The 12,165-nt window shown below is 44.9% G+C and overlaps 1 protein-coding gene across 1 annotated transcript; it reads right to left on the bottom strand.

The window, feature by feature from the left end:
* Positions 1–7,556: 7,556 nt before the first annotated feature.
* Positions 7,557–8,537, bottom strand: LOC127312539 (BTB/POZ and MATH domain-containing protein 2-like). The gene has a single exon (XM_051343062.1). It carries the CDS (start codon positions 8,535–8,537, stop codon positions 7,557–7,559), a length of 981 nt encoding a protein of 326 aa, XP_051199022.1.
* Between the last annotated feature and the right edge of the window lie 3,628 nt (positions 8,538–12,165).

Genomic DNA, 12,165 nt, shown 5'->3' with positions numbered 1-12,165 from the left:
ATTTGACCTTGATAAATGCAGCTTGTATGAACTTATTAATAACCTAAAAAAGTTTTCTAATGACCCATCCATTAATGTTCATCAAGCAAGATTTGGCTTTTACATAGAAAATATGTAAGCAAAGGAAACATACAATAATGAAGCCATGATACCACCAAATCTTGGGGATGCTTGGATCCCCAAAATATTAATAACTATTGGCAAAGAGACCCATCGGGCTATCTTAGATCTTGGATCTAGTGTCTTTGTGCTATCAAAAGAATTATATGATCTACTAGAACTCAAAACTATGGAAAATGTTCAATAGATCTTTTGCTTGCTAATGAATCGACCACACATGCTTTAGGAAAAGTAAATGATATAATGGTTGAGTTACATATGAATTTTGTGCATGTTGATTTTGTTATCATGGACATGGGGAGTAAAGCCTCTAGTCCTATAATCCTTGAAATAATGTTTTTGAGAACTACAAGTGTAATCATTGACTCAAAGGAAGGGAATGTGAAGTTTCAGTTCCCACATAAGAAGTGAATGGAGAACTTTCCAAGGAAGAAGGAGGTAGCACCAAGATACAAGCTACCACATGATCTCCATACCACTTGAAACATGTAAGTAAAGCCTAGCTATACCCTAAGCATATGTATAAAATCATCTACCTTTGAAGTAAGTTCTTCATTGTTACCTTCGGTGATTGCATTCACATTTCTTGAAGAGGATCTGTCTAGATACATGCCATTGGGCATGGTTGCTTTGCATATCATCTAGAAGCCTCCTTGCCAGAATGTTCCTCCTGCTGCAGTATCAATCATAGACTTTGACATTGGGTTAAGGGCATTATAAAATAAATGTAGGATTAACCAATCCTCCATTTCATGACTTGGACAGTTCATGGTGGCTTCTTTCATCCTTTCCCACGCAAGCGCTAGTGGCTAGCGGTCTTCTTGTCTAAAACAAGTAATGTTATAACGTAGTTACATAGTCTTTGTTGGTGGGAAAAACTTAGTCATAAATATATTAGTACATTCATCCCATGAAGTTATACTGCCCTTAGGAAAAGCTAGCAACCAGTCATTTGCTTTTCCTCTTAATGAAAAAGGAAATAGGTGCAATTTAATAGCATTTGGATCAACATCTTTAATGCGCATCATATCACATATTTCAGTGAATGTGTTTAAGTGCATACCTGAATCCTCAGCGGATGAGCCTCCAAATTGGTTCCGCTAAACCAAACTTAAAAGGTTAGGCTTAATTTCATAGTTATCCGCTTCAACATCGAGCTGAGTTATGGGTGCACGAATAAAATCATCATTGGGGATAGCATATTCCCCAAACTCCTTTTCTGCCATAGTGATTATCTTTTTGGTATTTCTTCTATGATTGTAAAAGAACAAGTAACTAATTTTTTTGGGCTTCAAGTAAAGAATAAAACAGTGAACTAATAACAGTAAATAAAAACTTAAAACTAAAAATAAGATAACTAACAAGGTCTCTAGTAACCTTACCGGAATAGCGAAATTGCTTCCCGGCAACGGCGCCAGATAAAGGGTCGATACATTCGATCCGGATTACGGATTGCAGTATGATAAAAAAAATTCCTAGAAGATCTAGGTTTTAATCGAACCTTGGGAAGCAGTGCTAAATGGTGTGAAGGAAACGTCTATAAGACTTGCTAGTGTACTTTAGCTTCAGTTTACCGTACCTATCTAGTGTGTTTAATGATTCAAATAGGTCGGGGTTAAGGTTTCACCTATAGATATGCATACATATATAATTGAAGCTCATATGTGTAACAAATAAAATAGAGATAAAAGATTTGTGAGTAGCACATCCGTAAATACTCTTGCCCCTAAAGCCAGAGGTGACAAGATCATAATGGTCCAACCATTGTCCTTACAGTTGCAAGCAACAACCGTTATTAAGTAATGAATATAGACCAAAGTCTTAAGCTAGATGATTGTGCTTTGATCCCGAATGAATCACTAAACATGTAATGTTACTTTCATCTTTATGTCACTAATGTTTCACTGTAGCACGCCGTTCTCCACTCATCCTACTTCTTCCCTTGATCGACTCGAATGAAATGGATACTTGCAGATCATCAAGATGGGGCAGAGAGACAAGGATACAAGATAGCAAAACTCATATTCAATCTTTACACATAACATAATATTAGATGCATATGAACGCTGCGAGGATTCACCCCAACCCGCAGTCCGTGAGGACTAGTCACACACAATATCAAGATCAAATACAAAAATAGAAATCATCACACCACTTGTTCCCTTGTCTCCGTGGACTCACTACACTATTTATTACATGATCTGCTGGGGAACATGTAAATTTGGGCAAATAACATTGTAATTTGATTTTTGAAATCATGTAGACTATATATTTGTGTGTGTGTGTTTTTATAGTCTATATGTAGCAAGTTCATTACACTAGAATCAAATGATCCGAAACTTGTAATTTTTAGTTGAAATCATTTATATGGATTTCATCTCTTTTCACTTTGTTTGCTTATTGCACGAATATCCCGCCTATAAACTCGTTGATAATTCATCTAAAGGAGATCGAGGCTAATTTTTCCTCCATGACACATGTTATCCAGGCTGAAGGAAAAGTTGACTTATGGCAATTTAAAAATCAGTCGAGTACTCTCTTTACTAATCTATCTATCTATTATATATTAAAAGCACAATACGGGGGTCTAAAATAGAGGCACCACGTTAATCCACATCATAAGAATTATTTTAACCGTTAGATCTATAAATTACGGATAAGATTGAACAAAACACTAATAGTTACGTACATAACTGTGTAACCATGTTTGTCACGTTTAATAATAAGTAAATGCGCTAAATACGGAAGGGAAATCACGTACCATGTGATAACGTGAAAAGAAGGATTCATGATAAGAAAAAAGATGTGTCTGGATACACGTATAACTCTAGAACTCTAGCACGTACCATGCATATGACGTAAAAAAGCATTTATGAGAAAAAAAAAGATGAGACTGGATAGACGTATAAATCTAGGACTCTAACTTTCCAATAAAACCAAAAAATATGTGTTTATTAAATGTTAATTCTTTTATTTAATTCTTGGTTCTAAATTCTTACATCTATTATATATTAAAAAAATACAGTTCTTTTTTGGTACAATACGTTAAACCAAATATAGTGAAATTATTTGATCTATCATTGTTATACGGTTCTTTTTCGAGACACCACGTTAATCCAGTACTGAAACTATTTGATCTAGCAACATTAATTTTAATGGCTAATATTTAATGACTAAAAATGTTACACGAACTATAATAATATATAGCATGTCATGTAGATGATCATCAACAAATATACTATTATATATTAAAAAAATACAGTTCTTTTCCGGTACAACACGTTAATCCAGATATACTGAAATTATTTGATCTATCAACCTTATACGGTTCTTTTTCGAGACACCACGTTAATCCAGATATACTGAAATTATTTGATCTAGCAACCTTAATTTTAATGGTTAAGATTTAAAGTCTAAAAATGTTACACGAACTATAATAATATATAGCATGTCATGTAGGTGATCATCAATAAATATACTAAAATTATTGTTACCTAGATGAGTATCAAAGATGTACACGTAACAAAAGTTTTTTCAAAATGAAAGTACAGATTGGAAAAAATGGATACACAGGTTCTAAAAAAATAAACTAAAGGTTTCCATTCAAGTGTGCATCTGCATGCTAGGAAAAGAAAAATTGAATATACGGCAAAATATTTACAAATTTCAATGTTTATATATCAAACGAGTGATTACTATGCTATTTTCTATCCTAGGTGAATTAAACATTTGGTCCATATCATCAACAAATGATTAAAAAATTATCATATATGGCTGTATAAGAAACATTTATTATAATAGGCGACCATTAGGGATCGAGCGACAATACTATATTAAAATGCAGTGCCATTAAAACAATTTTGTTGATATAATAGTCATTATCAATATAATTAGATCCTTATAAAAGTCTATAGATTACACACAACTTGAAATGATAAAATACTCAGTTTCTTAAATGGGTCATCTATTAACATCGAATAGACATTTTTAAAATTGAAATATAATATATACCTAATAATAAAGAAAATAAGCTTTCCGTGGTTTGGTCCGTCCTAGATTGCTTAGTTGGTTTCGTCCGTTCAGTTCATCGCGTTTTGTTTCGTCCGTTGTTTTTGTGCCGCACGAGTCGTTGCTAAGAGGAGTCCTATCCGAACCAGAATAGCCTTTGCTAAGTCCAATCCTGAATATATAGAACAGCCTAGCTAGCTACGGCTTCTCCTGCATAGACGAGCAATCAATTACAATCTTGAGCCCGTCCCAGCAATGAATCAGGCGGCAGCGTTCAGGTAAGCAATGAATCAATCAAGCGGCGGTGTTCAGGCAGAGCTCGGCGGCGACAAGCGCCTCTGGACGATGAAAAGTAACGTGGAGAAGCAACGTCGAGCAATGCCTGATCAACTGATTTTTTTTCAAGAGAGGATCCACTCCTGGCTCGAATAACGCAGGAGTTTGCCGGGAGAAGCAGCGTCCGACGATGTCGAGCTTCATTAATCGCATCAAGGCGTGCGTGGAAACGGGGCCGATGGTGCCTGCATCACCATGCCATTGCTGTTGCGCCAGGAGTCGGCTGCGGACAGTGGTCCAGGCGTCCATGGGCGAGGACGTGGGTAGACATGAGACAAAAGACTCCGGATTGACGACGGACTTGCGTTCACTTGCTCCAGAGGAGGTATGCAAGAAACGATCACGGGATGTCACGATCAATTCAGCCAAGCAGGCTTGAATTTGCTTGATTGTTTTTGTGTGCACGCCGATGCAGATGTTTTTCTATTTGGGCGATCGAACGAAGCTTGCCAGATGCCAGCCGAGCGTGAATCGCTATTTAGGCCACGATGAACCCACGCCAAACTTTGCATCATGCCAAACTGTACATCAAATTCGTTAGCATTATCAAGAGGAAAGAACAGCTATAGTTCATCATGTTTGATTGGTTCCACGTGCATGGTGTCCGACTCCGACTCGCCGGACGGTGGTTTTGTAGCTACCCGTCGTTGTCTCGTCGAGCTATCAAACACCGACGACGGTTCCTCCTCCCTGCGGTAGGAGGGTACGTCACGCGGATGTCCAGAAGAGCTTTTCCCTGAACCTCGCAAGATCAACCATGGCACGGATCTCGGGTCCAGCTCTGACTCAGCAGGAACAAAGTTTCTTCTTTGTGTGCGGCGTCGCTAAACTCAGCACCGATGCCTTTGAAGGCATGGACTACTTCCGGCTAGGGTGGACATCAAGTTCTATGTGACTACGTCAGCTGTCTCTGATCGACAGATGGCGCTAAGGAGTGACATGATGTTGGTGTTTTGTTTCAAATTAATCAATATATATCATGAATTTCAATTATTTGGAGCTTCAAAGTTCAACCGTTTAGCTTACCAGACGGTGTTTGCTGAGCTGCAGCTGTACATGCGCTTGATTTCTCTTTGTGCTACTGTCTGTGATCTGGGACTTGGTCAAACAATTGAACAATTGGGTGCAGATTATTGCGATGGGGATCAGACCATGGGGCATCACGAACATGTGCAGAAAAGAAGAGATGAGGAACTGATACACCAAGCGACGAAGACGTCTCTGGCTCTTTGCCCGGCATGCCATGGCGACACCAATACACTCCACCTTCAGAGCCAGTGTTCTCACCTTAAGTTTTTTTTTAGAGTACCCGAACGCATTTCTATACCTAATAATAAAAGCAAAAGTATTTCCGACGTTTGGTTTGGTTTGATCGTCATTCGGTCGTCAACAGTTGGTAAAATTCTGTTTGGACCGCGGGATCTTCTATCCCTATGTTAGAAGAGTTCATCTCTAACTGGAGGCCGATCAAGTTCCGAAAGCGGTGGCTCGCACAGGCGTTATCAAGTTCCGAAAGCGGTGGCTCGCGCAGCGCTGTTCCCAAAAATTTATGAAACAACCTACAATAGTAGGAGTCCGTCTAAGTGGGCGCTTTCGTACGTCTATCTATCCAGCCTCCCCGGAGTTCTACTCTGGCCCCTAATTCAGTTTCCTAATTCAATCGCTAAAGAACAGGATACGTCGAGGGGCGTCGGTGTGTTTCTCTGTCCCGCGATTCGATACGATTTCCAAATCAAGCTAACTCGCGACAACATAAAAGGCGAAGAACAAACGAACCATCCCACCCACGATCTCTCAACTCCACAGAATCGCAGATTCGATTACCGCAGAAACTTTGGAACACAAAAAGTGTGTCCCGCACAACAAACGTGAAATAAATCCGGCGGAACAAGCCTGCGGCAGGAGCTAGGGTGAGACATCGTAGTGCTTGGCAGAGGTCGAGCACCATGGAGCGGTGGTGCGGCTGATGTTAGCGAGCGCTGCATCATGTGGGTGCGGGATGGTCTAGCGAGCCCATATTTCCTATCATATCCGACTTCCTGCATCCATGTCCAGATGCAAACGGGACCAGCTGTTCCTGCAGGCCCGGCTCAGACGATTACCATGTTAATGTGTTGTTCTGATAATTAATGATTTATTCTGACTAGCATCATTTTGATTTTCACGATTACATGATTTAAATTCTTGGGTGATTTTTACTACTCCATCTATACCGATTTATAGGGCTATTACGTATTTCAAAAAAAAACTTTGGCTACTAATTTGATCAACAAAATATAAGATATATATCATAAAAGTTATATTATTTGAAATTTCTTTTGAATATGAATCTAATGGTATAATTTTTGCGGCATATATCTCATATTTTGTTGACCAAATTTTTAGTCAAACTTCTTACTCGAAATGTGCAATTACTCTTTAAACCGATTTGGAGATAGTATTACATGTTTAATATTATATAATTCTCACTATTGCACAATATAAAAGACAGAACAATAAATGCAAACAATTTAGATTGGATTGACCTACGAATTTTAAAATATAAAATGTTGATACTTTTTGCTTAATTAATTTGGCACCGTAGCAACGCACGGGCTTTGTACTAGTACCATATAAAAATTAAACATATCACCATAAGTATCATTTTTTTAAATAACAGAATTATTATTTGCATGAATAAGCAAATATGATTAGAGATGTTATATGCAGTTCTCATATTTTATTCGCAATGTATTCAGTGGTTACAAAACCGTATCATATATTAATACATTGTGACACAATATGAATATATAAGACTATATAAATAGTCAAAGAACAATAAGACTAAAAGAATTAAAGAGTATAGGTGCTGCCCTCGGGTGTCCGAGGGCCACCTTGCTAGTTTACATGTAATACGAGTGTAAGTGGACTGTAATTTGTGTCACATAAGGTATTTACAAACACAAAAGCATGTGGCCCAGTCAATCTACCATGTATACAAATACAATGGACACAAAAATGGAGCGTTGACGAATTGAAAAACACTCGGCTATCAAATAGCAGAAGTGAAAAAAGAATACTCCGTTATTAATAACAAATGAGTCAATAATTAACTACTTCATTTGGTCGACTGAAGAAGCTATAAATTCAAGGCAAGCCTCTCGGAGTTTTTGGCAGTGATGCTTCTCTGCTAAAGTCAGAGTGGCAACCACCGTATTGGCCTCGAGGGTCTTAGATAGGGCGCTTTCACATATTAGCTTCAATCTCTGAATAGCGAACCGATCCGCCGCTGCAAGTAAATCCATGGTAATTTCCCTCTTGCGGTCGGCGTCCATGTCAGGCATGGCGGGCAGCGAGTCCATGTAGATGTAGTAGAGCAGAGCCTCAAAGACCTCAGGCTGCATGTGGTTGATGGTGAAGCACCCTGAGAATCCCATCCGCTCGTTACGAAGGTGCGCCATGAACACCGGCGACCTCATCGCGAGCACGGTGAGGTGAGCGCTGAAACCCTGCTGCCCACGGACGACGAAGCCGACGTCCGCCCCGGCCTTGGACTCGTACAGCTTGGCGAGGTCACGGTGCAGGTCTGACGGCGGCTCCACTTCCGGCGTGGTCCGGACGACGGTCGGATACATGAAGACGGTGACGACGCACTCGATGACCAGACGGTCGCCCTGGACGAACCCGGACGCCTCCAGCTTGCTCCTCTTCTTGAACTTGGCGGTGCTCGGCGCGAACCTGGTGAGGTCGGAGCTGAACACCATCGGCGGCGTGCGCGACACGAGCGAGGCGACGCCGGTGCGCTGGTTGACGATGCTGAGGTCGCACGACGCGCGCACGCGGGCGGAGGCGGTGAGGAGCTCGAGGTAGACGGACACGTACTTGGGCTTCAGGTACCCTCCGGGGAAGTAGCGGATGTTCCAGTCGTAGCCGCCCACGGCGAAGGAGCCGGAGCTGATGTAGGTGTTGGGGCCGAGGAGCTTGTGCTGGCTGTAGCCACGGATGTCGAAGACGTGCTTGCGCTGCACCGTCTCCGGGGTGCACGTAGAAGTCGCCGTGTCCAACACCGTCGTCATTGCCCTGGACGCCGCCATGATGATCTGATAGATTTGGACGTGCGTATAACGAAATACCTAGTTGGATATCTTTATATCGGTCCACGTCCTAGATATGTCGTTGAGCACTCGGAGTCTATCTCCGACTCTACTCAAATCACAACAAATCTTCGACATCAGATTTTTTTTTATCAGGGATTGGAACTTCGTCTCCGACATGAACTTGAACTGTCTCTCAGTTGGCTGGATCACAATTGATGGACGCTCATTTCCCCCTCCCCTCCTCTCACCTAGCTACAGTTCTTGACCTTATCCTCGAACTCACCGGGCCGCTCCTCCTCCCTCTCCGCCGGGCTAGCCGGTCGGAGTTGGAGAGAAGATGGCGCCGGAGTAGATAGTAGTAGTACTAGCTATAGATTATGGTCCCTAGTGGCGTTTGGCGAGTATGCCGGGAGTGAGGTGGCGGATCCCATCGGCTGGATCTGGCGCCGCGTCGTCTTCTACCTCGATCTCAAGGAGCTCCGGCGGTCGGAGCCAGAGGTGTGGCGGCGGAGGGGGACGAGGATCTCCGTAAATAAAGCCGTCTCTCGCGGTTCTGGTCTATGCCGATGCTACGGTGGTCTCCTCCTCTCTGCTCATCATGGTGTTGAGGGAGAAGAGGGTTGCCCACCTGCTCGTCGCCGGCTACCTCATCTGTAGTAGGGAAGCTTGTTGGCTTCTACTTGGAGGGTCTTCTCGGCGCCACTGTCGCTGAATCCTATGGCTGGAAGGCAGCCCCTCCACCCTGGGAGGTTCACCAAGGCGCCACTGTCGCCATTCTTGTTGGCCGTAGGGCGGCCCCTCTTTCCTGAGGCAACGACGCTCGTTCTTCGTCCTCAGGTCTTTCTAAACCTCCAATCATCTAGACGGAGGCTCAAAAGCATCATCGGAGCTAGCTCCCGCCTCCATGCCCCAAGTGGTTCTGTCCCCAGTGGCATGGAGGTTGACTCCGGCGACCTCGACGGCGGTGGATCTAGAGCTGGCCTGGATCACGTTTCTTTATTCCATTCTAAGATCCTTAGTGCAAAGTACTTGGGTCGATCTGTAATTTTCTTTTTTCTCAGGACCTTTTTGTAATTGTACTGCCACCGCTGAAATGTCAACAAAGCTCTAGGTCCTTCGAACCTCTCCTGTTCAAAAAAAAAAGCTGGCTGAATCACGGGAACAAAAGCCCACTAGCGAAGACACACACTGACACACACAGATAAATACGGCCCAGAATAAAAGAAGGTTCACGGGAAAAGGGGCCCACTTAGGCCTCGTTCGGTTCATGGTGAACTGATTCACCCGTGGAACAACCCACCCGGGAAATTGGGTGAACCCGCTCGTGTCACCCAGACCCCCATTAATCCCATCCCCTAATTAAATCCCTTGATCCTTGCATAATTTGCTTATTCGGTTACTTACGGAGTCCCAGGGAAACAACAACTAATTAAGGCACCGGCATGGTAACGCCACTAATCACGCCCGCATAGCAGCGATGAGAAAGATATACCAATTTGGGGATCGCTGCTTCATCTTCTCCGGTGATGGGACCTCGCGATAGGCTACGGGTCAGGACGGGCTCCGCAGCAGCATCTGTGCGAGGTTAGGCTGCTCATAGTGGGGAGTAACATAAGGTGGTGTCATGCATAAGTTACTAGTCTATGTTACTACCTTCATAGTGGAAAGTAACTTAGAGATGGTATCATGCAAAGTCTCATTTATTTATTAGTAGACTCATTTTATCTTGGGGTGTGTGATATTATGGTAACATAGCTAGTTACCACATCCCTCTCTTTCTTCATTTATTGCTATGTCATGTCACCAAAATACCTTGAAATGTGTGATGTTACTACCTAAGTTACGCCTACTATGAGCAGTCTTACGGAGCGCCCACCTCCTCTGATTGTCAGCGCCGCTGCCGTCCTTCCATCTCCACTGCCGCCGCCGTCCTTCCGTCTCCATCGCCGCCGCCGTCCTTCCATCTCCGTTAGTGCCGCCGCTCACTCCATCTCGCCGTCCTTTTGTCGCCTTAAGCGCCGCCGCGAGAAAGGAGCGATGTGGCTTTTTTCCGGCGTTTACCGATTCGGGACGAGCAGGCGTGGAATAGTTCCACGGGGTGGGAGCAGGCGTGGAATAGTTCCACGGGGTGGGACAAGATATTTTTAATCCCTGCGATTTGAATGGGATTGGGGAGATTTTGGACAGGGTGGGATCTCGGCGGGGGTTAACTGAACATGTTTTTTTGCATGGTCCGGTATTGATTCCCGTCTAAACCGATCCCGCTAACCCACGTGTATTGAGGCCAAATCCCGGCGGTGACGGGACTAACCGAACAAGGCCTTAGGCAGCTCAATACGACACTCTGCTACTGATGCCTGATGGGCGTGGTTGCAACGTACGGACGGACCCCTCCAAGCCGTGGCTTTCTCTCAAGTCTCAACATCCAAGTGCCGTAAGGGCATCTCCAGCGACGCGACGTAAACGGACGCTGCGATCGTTTTCGTTTGCCATGACCGGAAATACGCCTTGCACCACCTCCAGTGAGGCAACGGAAAGTGAACGGGCCGTTCGTGAAGACGCAAATCTGGCTCAAATATGCGCCTCGGTCTCTGCGGACGCTGCGCGAACGTGGAAAGTGTTCGCTCGCGTCTGGCGGACGTTTTGTCTGGCCCGCCTGGCAGTGACTCAGCGTCGATGCATCTTCTCCGCCAGTACTGGCGCCGAGGCGTCACTTCGGCAGTCTGCGGCCGCGTAAATGGTGATGCCTCGCGTGGCGGGCGGCCGTCGCCTACCTCTGCGCCCGTAGTAATGGCGATGCCACGCGTGGCGCGGTCGTCGCCCTGCCTCCGACCTATATAAACAGGGGCGCGAGCGTCTCATCTCCTCCCCACTAAACCCTAGCCGTCGCTGCCGTAGCGCCGCTTCCGCTCAGCCCTAGCAGATCCACCATGAGCAGTGTCGGACGCGGCTAGGCTACCGCCCCTCCACCTTCACCTCCCACTCCACCTCCCCCGGCCTCGAGCTCCGACGATGAGTTCGACTCCGAAGACAGCACCGATCTCCTCCACCCGGTCAGGGACGTCGCGGCCCTGGCTGAAGCGGAGAAGGAAACAGAGGAGGAGCGGGAGACCCAGGCGGCGGTCGACGCCGAGCTGGAACAGCGCAGGCTGGCGGCCGCCGCAGCCGCAGAGGACTCCGAGTCCGAGATATCTTGGTCTTCCGATGACCCTGATGTGCCTACGCCGGAGGAGAGGGCGGCTGAGCAGAGGGCTATCGTCGAGTCTTTCGAGACGCTCAGGGACGACGCCGCGAACGCGAGGCTGGAGCAGCGCTTGCAAGAGGACGCGGCGGCGCACCGAGCCATATCAGCCGCACGGGAGGCAGCGGAGAAGCAGACAATGGAGCGACGCAACGACGGGGCCAGCCCGTCCGGAAGCAAGTAGTCTAGGCTTCTAGATCTACATTGTATAGTTTTTATGCATTTAAATGTACTACTATTTATATTTTTAAATATGTTGCAAATCTAAAAAATAGATCGCCCATGTGGGAACACACCCAGACGTAAACGGACGCGCAGACAAAATATGTCCGCGGGACGACACAAACGGACGCTCGCGATCACTTTTAGGCGTCCGAAATACGC

This window comes from Lolium perenne, chromosome 7, assembly GCF_019359855.2.
Source record: "Lolium perenne isolate Kyuss_39 chromosome 7, Kyuss_2.0, whole genome shotgun sequence".
Classification (NCBI taxonomy): domain Eukaryota; kingdom Viridiplantae; phylum Streptophyta; class Magnoliopsida; order Poales; family Poaceae; genus Lolium; species Lolium perenne.
This window is presented reverse-complemented; position numbering and strand designations above follow the sequence as displayed.

Bases quoted from the DNA above. Each gene is read 5' to 3' on its own strand.
- LOC127312539 (XM_051343062.1), bottom strand. From the start codon at position 8,537: ATGGCGGCGTCCAGGGCAATGACGACGGTGTTGGACACGGCGACTTCT.